This window comes from Penaeus vannamei, chromosome 39, assembly GCF_042767895.1.
Source record: "Penaeus vannamei isolate JL-2024 chromosome 39, ASM4276789v1, whole genome shotgun sequence".
NCBI lineage: Eukaryota > Metazoa > Arthropoda > Malacostraca > Decapoda > Penaeidae > Penaeus > Penaeus vannamei.
In genome coordinates, this window is record NC_091587.1 from 7,995,819 (window position 1) to 8,010,818 (window position 15,000).

Here is a 15,000-nt window from a genome sequence, read left to right on the forward strand (position 1 = left end):
GGGAAGGAGATAAAGGGGGGAAAGGGAGAGATGGAGGAAGAGGGGAGGAAAGTAGAGAGAGAGAGAAAGGAAGAAATGGACAAAAGACAAAGAAAATTAAAGCAAACAAAATAAAAACACACAAAGAAAATACAAGAGTGGGCGAGAAGACGAGAAAGAAAAAAAATGATAACGCGGCAAGATAAACGAATAAAAAAGAAAGAGAAAGACTAAAGAGAAATCATTCGGTGCCACCCCCCCCCAACAAGCCCCCAAGGAGAGTTCCGCGCCGGTGACCCGTCCTTTCCAAACGTTATCAAACGTTTAAAAGGAACCCACGCCCGCCCACCAACCCCTTCCCTCCCTCCCTCCCTCCCTCCATCACTCAGGAAAATTAGTTATTATTTTTAGACACTCTGGCCATGATTTACTGGGTTTGGGAAGTCGTTAAATTATTTGACTTTTTTTCTTTCTCTTTTTTGAGTGATTGAAAATCGGTTTTGACTTGCATGTCATTTTCTTTTTTTTGTGATTATTATTTTCTCTCTCCGTAACATTTATATTTACTGGTATCTATTTAAGTTATATATGTATATATTTTGTTTTTTTCTTTCTTTCTTTTTTTTGTGATCAAAATTCGATTTTGACTTGTATGTAATTTTTTTCTCTCTCTCCATAACATTGAAGTTTTCCGGTCTATTTTTCCGTTTTTTTCCGATGGTTTAGTTTCAAGACGGTCGACTTAAAATTATCTAAAAAAAAATATATATATATATATATATACACTTGTACTGGGATTACCAAATTTACGGGACAAAAAACAAAAATAATAAAAAAATAAAAAAAATACATAAATTGAGCCGAAAAAGCCAATCTAATACTTTCCTCTTCCTCCTCCTCTTTCATCACTCACTCATTCACTCACTCACTCACTCACTCACTCTCTCTCTCTCTCTCTCTCTCTCTCTCTCTCTCTCTCTCTCTCTCTCTCTCTCTCTCTCTCTCTCTCTCTCTCTCTCTCTCTCTCTCTCTCTCACACACACACACACACACACACACACACACACACACACACACACACACACACACACACACACACACACACTCTCACTCACTCACTCACTCAGGATAACCTAAGTTACCTCATCCTTTTGAGATGTAATCTTACTTTTGTCTCAATAAACGTGTCAAAGTCAAAGTCAAAAGTCACTCACTCACTCACTCACTCACTCACTCACTCACTCACTCACTCACTCACTCACTCTCTCTCGTCTATCAAGCTTCCTGACCCGCGTTCGAATCCCGCGCGCTACCAGTAGATGGTAACCCCGGCCATTCCTTGCACACAGGGGGTAATTTAGAAGCAAAAGAAACACCGCTTGTCGCACCAAACATAATAACCATTGTCACGAATGAAACAAATATAATAATTATTATTTTTATGATTATTATCATTATGATTACTCTTCTCCATCTCCTTTTCCTTCTCCTTCTCCTTCTCCTCTCTCTCCCTCTCCCTCTCGTTCTTCCTCTTTCTTTTCTTCTTCTTCTTCCTCTTATCCTTCCTCCCCATTCTCCTCCTCTTCTTCCACTTTCCTTATCCACAAACTTTATCGAATAAAATTTTACACACTGTCTAGACACGACGCCGGGGACTGGTCACTGAAATCATTTTATCTTTTTAAGGTTTAATTCTGTTCAAGCGTTGGTGTGTGAGTGTGTGTGTGAGTGTGTGTGTGAGTGTGTGTGTGAGTGTGTGAGTGTGTGAGTGTGTGTGTGTGTGTGAGTGTGTGTGTGAGTGTGTGAGTGTGAGTGTGTGAGTGTGTGTGTGTGTGTGTGTGTGTGTGTGTGTGTGTGTGTGTGTGTGTGTGTGTGTGTGTGTGTGTGTGTGTGTGTGTGTGTGTAGGTGTGTGCGTGTGCGTGTGTGTGTGTGTGCGTGTGTGTGTGTGTGTGCGTGTGCGTGTGTGTGCGTGTGCGTGCGTGTGCGTGCGTGCGTGTGTGTGCGTGTGCGTGTGCGTGTGCGTGTGCGTAAGCGTGTGCGTGTGCGTATATGTCCCTAAATGTATATTAGTAAGTGCGTGGATAAGTATTGTTCGCGTGTATGCACGTGTTTATGTGCGTGTATATGGAAGTGAGGGCTCGCGTGCGTATGTCAATAAACGATAATGTCGATTTGCACAACTGCATTTCCCTGTAAATGTGATGAAAGCAAAATGATTTGGCGAAAATAGTTTTGCTCGATGTCGAAATCGGAGCCTAAGAGCCTTTTGCAAATTGGAAAAAAGAGGTGGGGGATCACGCACGCAGAATGTATTACTTCTTCTCCTTCTCTTCCTTCTTCTCCTTCTCCTTCTCCTTCTCCTTCTCCTTCTCCTTCTTTCTCTTTATCCCCCTCTTCTCGCTTTGTTTCTGTTTTTGCTTCAGCTCATTCTCTCTCCTTTTTCTTTTTTTTCTTCTCCTTTACCCTCTCCTTTCTTCCTTTTTTATTCCCTTCTTCCTCTTCCTCTGCTTTCTTCCCTTGTTCTTCTTTGTCCTTGTCTCTTCCTTCTTTTTTCCCAAACACCTTTGCCTTCTTCCCTTGCTCCTTCTATCTACCCATTCTTATCATCTTCCTCTTCCCTCCCATCTTCCTCTTCCTCGCAATCCCCTTCTTCCTCCTCATTTTTCTCCAGACACCTTCGCCTTCTTCCCTTGCTCCTCCTCTTTTCTCATCTTCTTCCCCTTCCTCTTCCTCTTCCTCTGACTCCCCCTATTCCTTCTCCTTTTTCCCAAACACCTTCGCCTTCTTCCCTTGCTCCTCCTCTCTTCCTATTCTTATCTTCTTCCTCTTCCCCTTCCTCTTCCTCTCGCTCCCCTTCTTCCCTTTTCCCAAACACCTTCGCCTTCTTCCCTTACTTCTCCTCTCTTCCTATCCTTCCCATTTTTATCTTCTTCCTCTTCTTCTTCCTCTCACTCCCCCTCTTCCTCATTTTTCTCCAGACAATTTCGCCTTCTTCCCTTGCTCCTTCTCTCTTCCTATTCTTATCTTCTTCCCCTTCCCCTTCCTCTTCCTCTTCCTCTCACTCCCCTTCTTCCTTCTCCTTTTTTCCCAAACACCGAGGAAAAAAAAGACAACCACGTGACTGTAATTCTATCGCGGCGGACGAGTTTCCCGGATGAGACCGCGGAAGAGGGACGAGAATGGTAATGATCCAGTGCTTTTGATGTGCTTTTGTCTCTCTCTCTCTCTCTCTCTCTCTCTCTCTCTCTCTCTCTCTCTCTCTCTCTCTCTCTCTCTCTCTCTCTCTCTCTCTCTCTCTCTCTCTCTCTCTCTCTCTCTCTCTCTCTCTCTCTCTCTCTCTCTCTCTCTCTCTCTCTCTCTCTTTTGAGGGGGGGGGGGCTTCTTGCAAAGGTTGATTGCATGTGCATGTTTATGTGCACGTGAAGTAAGGGTCCGTGTACGTATGTGCGCGCGCGTGTGCGTGTGTTTTGGTGTGTTACGGATGATTTCGTTTCCGTATCTGCTTGCACTTGTTTTATAAGTTTTTTGTGCCATATCTGTATTCTCATTTCTCACATTCTCACTCTTATTACTCTCTCTACCTCTTTCTCACTCTCATTCGCATTCTTCCTTTCTCTCTATCTCTACTACTCCGTCTCTCTCCGTAACCCTCACTCTCTCCTTCTTCCTCGCCTCCACCTTCTCCCTCTCCCTCTCCCTCACCCTCTCCCTCTCTCTCTCTCCCTCACCCTCTCCGGATAAAACCATAAACAATACACAGAAAACAAATAAGGCAAACGCAGCATCTCAAGAAACGCAGGCATATAACCCCCTTCTTATTCGCACACCAAAATTCTTATTCGCACACCAAAGCCCCGTGACACCTTGATTGCGACGCCGCAGGATATACGTTGGGGTATGGCGGGGCAGCAATATTATTTTCTCGCGGGTATGTGTCAATTCACCTCGGGAGGTGTTTTGGGTTTGTCATTCTTCCTGTTTTTTTTTCTGTTTCTAATTCGATGTCGTTATTTATTTATTATTTGATTTTACTTGATTTTGATTTTATGTGGGGGGGGAGAGAATTTTTTTACGTTTATATCACGGTCATTCCCTCATCATATTCATTATCATCATTATCATCATTATCATCATTACCATCATCATCATCATCATCGCTGGGAGAGAGAGAGAGAGAGAGAGAGAGAGAGAGAGAGAGAGAGAGAGAGAGAGAGAGAGAGAGAGAGAGAGAGAGAGAGAGACAGAGAGAGAGAAGAGAGAGAAAGAAGAGAAAGAGAGAAAGAGAAAGAAAGAGATAAATAGAAAGAGAGAGAGAGAGAGAGAGAGAGAGAGAGAGAGAGAGAGAGAGAGAGAGAGAGAGAGAGAGAGAGAGAGAGAGAGAGAGAGAGAGAGAGAAAGAAAGAGAAAAAGAAACAAAAGAGAGAGAGAAAGAGAGAGAGAGCGAGAAAAGAGAAAGAGAGCGAGAAAAGAGAAAGAGAGAAAGAGAGAAAGAGAGAGGGAGTGGGGGGAAGAAAGAAAGACAGAAACAAAGGAAGTGAGAAATTCGACTCTCGACGCTCAAGATTAACATCTATTTTTACACACAGTTAATTAGATAATTCAATGAGAAGAGGAATATTACCAATGTCATCTTACTCTTGCGTTCCTTTTTAAAACAATAAACATACTGAGAGGAAAAGTTGACGCTAGAGGCTATATTTACTTGCTAATCATATAAAAATTATTGCAAGGCTTAAGGCACTATCCCTTTTTTCTCTTTCTGTTCATCTATTGATCTTTCTATTTATCTATCTTTCATTCACTTTCCCAATCATACACATTTTCTAACATCACTCCCTTTCTAACTTCATAATTTTCTAACTCAAATACTCACTCACTTTCTAATACACTCACTCACTCACTCACTCTCTAACTCACTCACTCATTTTCTAACACACTCACTCTCTAACCCACACACTTTCGAACACACACTCACTCGCTCTCAAACTGACACATTTTCTGACACACTCACTATCTAACTCACACACTCACTCTGTAACTCACTCATGCATTTTCTAACACACTCACTATCTAACTCACGCACTCCCTCACTCACCCCTCACACATACTCTCTCACTCACCCAATCATTCACTTACTCTCTCGCTCACTACTTACCTCTTTCAATCTCTTATATTCTAGCATTTTCTCTCCATGCCTCTCACATTTTCTCTTTCTCACCTCACTCTCATTCGCTCCCTTGCTCTTTCTTTCTCTCATTCTCCACCGTGCTCCATCTCTTTCTCTCTTGCTCATTCTCCCCTCTTTCTCCTCAACTCCATCTCTTTTTTCATCACTCTCTCGCTTCCTCTCCTTCTCCCTTTCTCATTCTCTCTCTTATTCTCTTCTCTCTCTCTTTCTCTTCTCTCCTTCTCTCTCTTTCTTTCTCTTCTTCTCTCTCTCTCTCTTTCTCTCCCTCTCTCTTTCTCTCCCTCTCTCTTTCTCTTCTCTCTCTCTCTTTCTCCCTCATCCTCTCTTTCCATTCTCCATTTTCTTTCCTTTTTCCCTATCTTCTCTTCTGATCTCATTTCCCCCCTTTCTACTTTTTTCCTGAGAGCGAGATTCGAGAGCACAGGACCAAGGGAGAACATACGGTTATTCCGTTATCTATTCCCCGAAAAAATAAAACATTTAACGGTCGCTCCGAACTCTGCCTTTTATTTTCCGTTTTTTTCTTTATGTAGAAACATCTACGTTATCTCCTCCCTACCTTGTTCATGCTTTTACAACAAAAGGATATTATTGTTTCTTTCTTTCTTTCTTTCTTTCTTTCTTTCTTTCTTTCTTTCTTTCTTTCTTTCTTTCTTTCTTTCTTTTCTTCTTTCTTTCTTTCTTTCTTTCTCTTCTTCTTCTTCTTCTTCTTCTTCTGCTTCTTCTTCTTCTTCTTCTTCTTCTTCTTCTTCTTCTTCTTCTTCTCCTCCTCCTCCTCCTCCTCCTCCTCCTCCTCCTCCTCCTCCTCCTCCTCCTCCTCCTCCTCCTCCTCCTCCTTTACAGGCAAAATGAACAAGATTGATATCTCGCTACAAAAAAAAAACAATCATAGGAATGTCAGTTGTAGCAGAATGTAGACTTTGAGTAATATAGAAGAAAAGATATGAATGAGAATGAATATCTTCACAATACAAGAGATGTATTCGGCCGGTTTCGAATATATCTTCGTCAGAAATACATACATATATGTATTTCTGACGAAGATACATTCGAAACCGGCTGAATACATCATTTGTATTGTGAAGATGTATATTCTTTTCCATACATTTGCTACATCTGTCGACATGAATACGGTTCACCCATCCACATGATACGAGCCACCCACCCTACCCACGCCCGCGACTCATCTAGCGGAGAATAGTGTGGCGTGGGCGTTGAAGCTCCCACCTACCCACCCACGCCCACGCCTCACCTATCAGAAAACATAGTATCAAAGGCAACTAAAATACCATACTACACCCACCCATAAAACCACGCCCACAACCCACCTCTCAGAAAAAAAACATAATCTCGAGGGCGTTAAAACACCGACCTACCCACTCACACCCCATACCCCCATCCAACCCACACCCACGACTCATCAGCAAAAACGTAGTATCGATGACTCACCCACCACCACCCACCCACGCCCCCGACTCACCTATCAGCCCGATGACTCACCCACCCACCCACCTACCCACAAATCCCACGCCCACGACTCACCTATCAGCCAAACATAGTATCGATAACTCCAAACCACCTACCCACCCACCTACCCATCCAACCCACGCCCACAACTCACCTGGCGGAGAATATGGTGGCGAGGGCGTTGAAGCACCCACCTACCCACCCACGCCCACGACTCACCTATCAACCAAACATAGTACCTAAAACTCCAAAACACCCACCCACCCACCTACCCATCCACCCCACGCCCGCAACTCACCTGGCGGAGAATATGGTGGCGAGGGCGTTGAAGCACCCACCTACCCACCCACGCCCACGACTCACCTATCAGCCCGATGACTCACCCACCCACCCACCTACCCATCCAACCCACGCCCGCAACTCACCTGGCGGAGAATATGGTGGCGAGGGCGTTGAAGCACCCACCTACCCACCCACGCCCACGACTCACCTATCAGCCCGATGACTCACCCACCCACCCACCTACCCATCCAACCCACGCCCGCAACTCACCTGGCGGAGAATATGGTGGCGAGGGCGTTGAAGCATCCGTCGGCGACCTCGGGCGTGGCGGTGTAGCATCGGTCGACCACCCAGTCGAGCACGGCGCCCGAATCGGGGTTGAACTCCAGCAGCAGCACGATCGTCTCTTGAGCCAGGGCGTAGATCTACAACAAGGGGGTGGGGGGAGGCGAGGAGGGAGGGAGGAGGAGGAGGAGAAAGAAATGGCTGTTAGTTTGGGCAAATTATCTTTTTTTTTTTCTTTGTAATTTTATTTCTTAATAAAGTTATTTTTCTTATTTCGTTTCTTATTTGTTATTATTTTACTTCGTTTCTAGCTAATTCTTATTTCGTTTCTATCTTACTTATATTTCATTTCGTTTCTAATTTGTTATCTTATTCCTGACTTGTTCTTACTTCATTTCATTTCTAATTTGTTCTCATTCAATTTCATTCTTTAATTTGTTCCTTTTTTATTCTTGCTTTATCTTAACGTAACTTTTTTAACATATATTTTCTATCTATGTTTCGTTACCTTTCCTCTTATTATCCTATTCTCTTTATACAGTGACTTCAAATCTCTTAATTTCATTCTTTTAATTTGAATTTAAATTTGTTTTCGTGATCTAATTTCCTATCCTTTTCTGCTACGTTATTTTTATCTTCTTTTCTCAAGCTTCGATGATTATATATTCTATATTCATGGAGCTTACTTTAATCACGTAGTTCTTTCAATTATATTATCAAGCATTTTGCCGCTTCATATTTCATCTCAAACTATTCAGCGAGATATCTGCTCTTATCATAGCCTTCTTAAATACTTACAGGCGGTATAATTAGTCTGTTTTTTTAGAATTAAGATATATATACATATATACATATGTATGTATATGTGTATTTATGTACATATACATATACATATATAAGTACATACATACATACACAAAAAATATGTACATATATATACATACATACATACATATGTATATATACATATAGGTATGTATATATACATATGTATATGTATATATACATACATATATTATATATATATATATATATATATATATATACATATATATACATATATATACAAATGATCCAAACCATATATTCAAAATATCACTCAGTCAAAAATAAATAAGCAATAAAGCAAAATACATATATATACACATGTCTAAAAAAGAAAAGAGAAAGAAACGCATCACAAGAGCCATTTGCCTAATCTCCGGCAGCAGCAAACCCCAAACCCGCCCTCAGCGCAGGCCATCCCGCACCATTTCCCGCGTGAATCATCCTTATCCTGCGTCGTTTGAGCTGGTAAGGACCAAACAAGCGCAGTGCCGTCCGTAATTACCACGCCATTAGCCGAGCCAACAGGTGTTCCTTATTACCTCTGCCGCACGGACGGGGCTCACGACACGCAATGTTACCGCGGGATTGTGATGAATATTTATGGGTGGGTTGGCTATGACCGCTGGACTCGATCTGGACGCGAAAGGAACCATCACCTTTCGGAGGTGGGGAGGGGGGGGGGGTATCTGACAGAACAGGTCTACGAGAAAGATCATTTTCCTTTAAAATAGCAAAAAAGAAAAGAAAAAAGGGGGGTAGACTCGTATATTTTGAGACGGGATTTAATCTAATTATTTCTATTCTTCTTTTATCATTATTTTATCTTATTTCTTGCCACTGACTGGGGCCAACGATCCCTGAACACTTTGTTTTTTAGCACATGAACTGATACAATGAACATAGCCCTTACGACATAGATCCCTTACCAACACGAAAATTAAAAGCACACACGAATAACCAGTCGGAGCTCGACCATCGCGCCATAAATAATAAACAGCTGATTAGTGACCCCGACAAATCCGGGAGTGGAGCACTATCTGGTAGGGTAACGAGGTAAGGCAAGCAGGTATACGGGGGGCTAATTAACATAACAAGATGACGTGTCCTAATCATTAGTTTACCAGACAACAGAGTGCTTGGTTAGAGAGGGTAGGGGTTGGGGGGAAGAGGGAACGGGGTGATAAAGGGTTAGGGGACAAAAAGGGGGTTTGGGGAGAGAGGAAATGGGGGAAGGGGGAGGAGTAGAGGGAAATGGGGGAAGGGGGAGGAGTAGAGGGAAATGGGGGGAAGGGGGAGGAGTAGAGGGAAATGGGGGAAGGGGGAGGAGGAGGAGCAGAGGGAAATGGGGGAAGGGGAAGGAGGAAAGGGAAGTGGGGGATGGGGGAGGAGGAGAGGAAATGGGGGGAAGGGGAGGGGAGGAGGAGCGGGAAATGGGGGAGGGGAGGAGGAAAGGGAAATGGGGGAGGAAGAGAAGAAGGAAATAGGGGAGGGGAAGGTGTAGGGAGAGGGAAAGGGGAGGAGGAGGAGAGGAAAAATGGGGGAGGGGGAAGAAGGGAGAGAAAAAAAGGGGAGAGGGATGGGAAAGAAGAAAAGGGGAAAAGGGGAAGGAGTGGGGAGAGAAATGGGGGTAGGGGGAGAAAGTGGGGAAAGGGGCAGGGGTAGAGCTGTGTACCGGTACAGTGTATCGGCACAGTACCGGTATAATCGATTAGGTACAGTTCTAAAATCCGGGAACGCTGTTGTACCGGTACTGGACCTGTCTGGATCTAAATGAACTTACATTTATACATGTATATTTTCCTATTGTGAATAAGCCTATAAATACAACTACATTGCTAAGGCCTATAAATACAACTACAATGTTTCAATTCAACTCTTGGAACAGATCACATTACAAGCGCCCTGCCTCCAGAATAGTAATATTTTAAACAGGAAGCTTTCGACACAATTTCATTCACAAAGCGAGCCGCAACACGAGTGAATGACTGCCGAGAGAATGCCTGTCTGTCACTAGACTCTGGAGGGAATTTGCGAAAGAGTTTACTTCAAGAAAAGGAAAACAGACTCTTTAAACAGTAAAAGAAAAAAGAAAGAAAAAAAAAAGGCTTGTCTAATACAATAAATATTTCGTTTAATCTGTTATTTCAAATATTCTTCTGTCCTTATCGAAGATCGACCATTATTTGAACTAGTAATTCGGGTACAAATACAGATTTATACCGGTGTACCTGTACCAATACCTAAAATTTTTAAAAGTACAGCCACGGCAAAAAAAAAAAAAAAAAAAAAACTCTTATCAAGCATGTTTCGAATTCCGCTTCGAACATCCGCTTCATACCACACTTTTTGTATGGCGTAGGACAGGTTCGAAGCTTCAATCTATTAAAAGACTTTGTCCGTCACTGAACACAGCTCTAGGGAGGGGCTTTAGGGTGGGGGAAGGGCAGAGGGAATAAGGTAGCAGTGGCATAGGTGGTGAGGTGGGGAGACTATCGGGTGACGAAGAGAGGGGGTGAGAGAGAGAGGGAGTGAGAGAGAGAGGGGGTGAAAGAGAGGGGTGAGAGCGAGAGAGGGGTGAGAGAGAGAGGGGGTGAAGAGAGAGAGAGGAGGTGGTGAGAGAGAGAGGAGGTGAGTGAGAGAGACAGGGATGAGAGAGAGGGGGTGAGTGAGAGAGACAGGGATGAGAGAGAGGGGTGAGGTGAGAGAGACAGGGATGAAGGAGAGGGGGTGAGTGAGAGAGAAGAAAGAGAAAGGAGAAAGAGTGAGAGAGAAGAAGAGAAGAAGAAGAAGAAGAGAGAAGAAGAAGAGAGAAAGAGAGAGAGGAAAGAGAGAGAGACAGAGACAGAGAGAGAAAGAGAAAGAAGAAAGAGACAGAGACAGAGACAGAGACAGAGACAGAGACAGAAACAGAAACAGAGACAGAGACAGAGACAGAGACAGAGACAGAGACAGAGACAGAGACATTGACAGACAGACAGACAGACAGACAGAGGAGACAAGGGAAAGACCGACAAATTCCCTCGTTCTCACTCCACTCGCATTCTAAATTCCTCTCTCATTATCCCTTTTCCCACGGACATGCCTCCACGTTATTCGCCTGCGCCTAAAAACGAAGTTACTGGCCAATTGCATTAAAACAACAGCAACGCAACTTAAATCCGCCATTACGTAATTGGTTTGAAATGTTTATTAAAGGGGGGAAAAAAATGCAGACTCTGAAAATAGAGGAAAGGAATCTGTGCATCAACTCAAGAGTGATTGAAATTCGAGTGAAGTTGAGGGCCCATGATCGAGCGTTAAATACATTGCTCGTCCAATCTGAGTATAGCATTTAGTCGGTAAGGAAAAAATAATAAATATGAATAAGCACAAGAATAAAAATAAAAGCAAAAATAAATAAATAAATAAAACAAGACAATAAATTATCAAATAGAATAGAATAGAATAAAACAAAAATAATAATAAAAAAACAGACGAACCAAAAAAAGATCAAGGTTTCTCTACACTCAAGTGGGGGTTGGGGGTGGGGGATGGGGAGCAGATGGGGGCGGGGGGGGGGACCAGAGGGGGGTGGGGTGGGGAGCAGATGGGGGGTGGGGTGGGATGCAGGTGGTGGTTGGGGTGGGGAGCAGATGGGGGTGGGGTGGGATGCAGGTGGTGGTTGGGGTGGGGAGCAGATGGGGGTGGGGTGGGATGCAGGTGGTGGTTGGGGTGGGGAGCAGATGGGGGGTGGGGTGGGATGCAGGTGGTGGTTGGGGTGGGGAGCAGATGGGGGTTGGGGTGTGGAGCAGATGGGGGTGGGGGATGGGGAGCAGATGGGGGGTGGGGTGGGATGCAGGTGGTGGTTGGGGTGGGGAGCAGATGGGGTTTGGGGTGTGGGAGCAGATGGGGGGGGTGGGGGATGGGGAGCAGATTGGGGGTGGGTGATGGGGAGCAGGTGGTGGTTGGGGTGGGGAGCAGATGGGGGTTGGGGTGGGGAGCAGATGGGGAGTGGGGATAAGGGAGCAGATGGGGGGTTGGGGGATAGGGGAGCAGATGGGGGTTGGGGGATGGGGAGCAGATGGGGGGTGGGGGTGGGATGCAGGTGGTGGTTGGGGTGGGGAGCAGATGGGGTTTGGGGTGTGGAGCAGATGGGGGGTGGGGGATGGGAAGCAGATTGGGGGGTGGGTGATGGGGAGCAGGTGGTGGTTGGGGTGGGGAGCAGATGGGGTTGGGGTGGGATGCAGATGGGGGTTGGGGTGGGGAGCAAGTGGTGGTTGGGGTGGGGAGCAGATGGGAGGTGGGGATGGGGAGCAGATGGGGGTGGGGTGGGATGCAGGTGGTGGTTGGGGTGGGGAGCAGATGGGGGTGGGGTGGGATGCAGGTGGTGGTTGGGGTGGGGAGCAGATGGGGGGTGGGGTGGGATGCAGGTGGTGGTTGGGGTGGGGAGCAGATGGGGGTTGGGGTGTGGAGCAGATGGGGGGTGGGGGATGGGGATCAGATGGTGGTTGGGGTGGGGAGCAGATGGGGGGTTGGGGTGGGATGCAGGTGGTGGTTGGGGTGGGGAGCAGATGGGAGGGGGGGTAGGGAGCAGATGGTGGTTGGGGTGGGGAGCAGATGGGGTGGGGTGGGATGCAGGTGGTGGTTGGGGATGGGGAGCAGATGGGGGGTGGGGTGGGATGCAGGTGGTGGTTGGGGTGGGGAGCAGATGGGGTTGGGGTGTGGAGCAGATGAGGGGTGGGGGATAGGGAGCAGATGGGGGTGGGGCGGGATGCAGATGGGGGTTGGGGTGGGGAGCAGATGGGGGTTGGGGTGGGAGCAGATGGTGGTTGGGGTGGGGAGCAGATGAGGGGTGGGGATAGGGAGCAGATGGGGGTTGGGGTGGGGAGCAGTTGGGTTGGGGGATGGGGAGCAGATGGGGGTGGTTGGGGTGGGATGTAGATGGGGAGTGGGGGATAGGGAGCAGATTGGGGTTGGACTGGGGGATGGGGAGCAGATGGGCGTTGGGGTGGGGAGCAGAGTGGTGGTTGGGGTGGGGAGCAGATGGGGGTTGGGGTGGGGAGCAGATGGAGGTTGGGGATGGGGAGCAGATAGGGGTTAGGGTGGAGAGCAGATGAGGAGTGGGGGGATAAGGGAGCAGATGGTGGTTGGGGTGGGGGAGCATATGGTGGTTGGGGTGGAGAGCAGATGAGGAGTGGGGGGAGGTAAGGGAGCAGATGGGGGAAGGGGTGGGGGGATGGGGAGCAGATGGAGGTTGGGGGATGGGGAGCAGATGGGGGTTGGGGTGGAGAGCAGATGGGGGGTGGGGGGATAAGGGAGCAGTTGGGGGTTGGGGTGGGGGATGGGGAGCAGATGAGGAGTGGGGGGATAAGGGAGCAGATGGTGGTTGGGGGTGGGAGCATATGGTGGTTGGGGTGGAGAGCAAATGGGGAGTAGGGGGATAAGGGAGCAGATGGTGGTTGGGGTGGGGAGCAGTTGGGGTTGGGGTGGAGAGCAGATGAGGAGTGGGGGGAGGTAAGGGAGCAGATGGGGGTTGGTGGGTAGGGGAGCAGGTGGGGTTAGGGGGGGGGTAGGGGGGTCCGGGAGCATCGAATTACAATTTGGAATCGCCATGAACACTCGATCACATTTCAACCGCTAACCCAATTCCGTTCGATCTCTAAACCCTTACGAGGGCGGACAGATGATAGCTGAGGGACGTAATTTTCCGAAAATAGAATTTATCCTTTAATAGTCTTAGGAGAATAGTTGTAATTAGCCGCGATTATATATTTTTTTACCCGTGAGCCATTCCCCCGTTTAGTTGTTCCTCGCCTGTTGCTTGTCTTTGTTCCATTATGCTCTTGCTTTCCTCTCCCCTGTTCATGTCCCCTCCCGTTTCTCTCCCCTGCTTACGCCTTCCTTTTCCCTGCCTATGCCCCCTCCCATTTCTCTCCACTGCTTATACCCCTTTCGTTTCTCTTCCCTTCCTCTCTATCCCCTAGCTCTTCCCCTCCTGCTTATTCCCCTTTCGTTTCTCTCCCCTGCTTATGCCTTTCTCTTCCCTGCTTATGCCCCTTTCGTTTCTCTCCCCTGCTTATGCCTTTCTCTCTCCTGCCGCTCTATCCTTCAGCTCTTCTCCCCTTGCCTATGCCTCCTTCCGTTCTTCCCCCCTGCCCCTCGCGCCCTTCCTATGCCTTTCCCTTCTCCTTCCATTGGCCTTGTCCGTCCCCATTCCTCCGCTTGCCCCTGCCGCCGTCCCCCCCCGCCCCTACCACCACCCGCACCTCTCCCCTGCTGCATAACTATTTTTCCCCTGCCCCCCCCCCCTGTTTCTTCCCACCCTCTTCCCCCCCCTTCCCTGCCGTCTACTTTTACCCTTCTGCCAACTACCTCCTCTCCCCTGCCCCACCCCTTCCAACGCTCCTACGTGTCCTCTTTCTCCCCTCGTCTGTCCCCTTCTATCCCTCTTCCCTGTTCCTTTTCCACTCCTTTCCCCTCTACCTCTTCCTTTTCCCCCCTGCCACCCTGTCTCTTGCCCTTTCACCCCTCTCCCCTGTTCCCTTTGCCCCCCTTTCCCTGCCCCTTTCACTCCTCTCTCTTGCTCCCCTTCCACCCCTTTCCCCTACCTCCTTCCACCCTTTCCCCTACCTCCTTCCCACCTCTCTCCCCTACTCCCCTCCTCCTCCTCTCCCCTGTCACCCCCTATCTCTTGCCCTCTCATCCTCCACCCTCCCCAACTCCTTGCCCTTTCCCTAGCCTGATTACCCAATAAACCGAAGGTAACGGTGCTGGCCGCCCTGTTACCCTGACAGACAGCGACTGAACCGTTAATGAGATAAGTGCTAATTACCATATAAGCCCCGTGACGTCATGCTCCTGGTCGAGAGAATGATGAGTCCGCCGCGGACGCATACAGGGGAGGGTGGAGGAGGGAGTGGAGGGACCGGGGGGACTGGAGGGACTGGAGGGTGGAGGATGGAGAGGAGTGGAGGGACTGGAGGGTGGAGGA

At 47.4% G+C, this 15,000-nt stretch overlaps 1 protein-coding gene across 1 annotated transcript in view; it reads right to left on the reverse strand.

Moving 5' to 3' along the window:
• The window catches only part of fry (Protein furry), a gene marked incomplete in the record, with an annotated part of 171,930 nt that overhangs the window by 131,843 nt on the left and 25,087 nt on the right, over nucleotides 1–15,000 (reverse strand). The window contains 1 exon segment of the mRNA XM_070116952.1: nucleotides 7,188–7,342. Within this exon segment, the coding sequence (XP_069973053.1) occupies nucleotides 7,188–7,342 (155 nt within the window).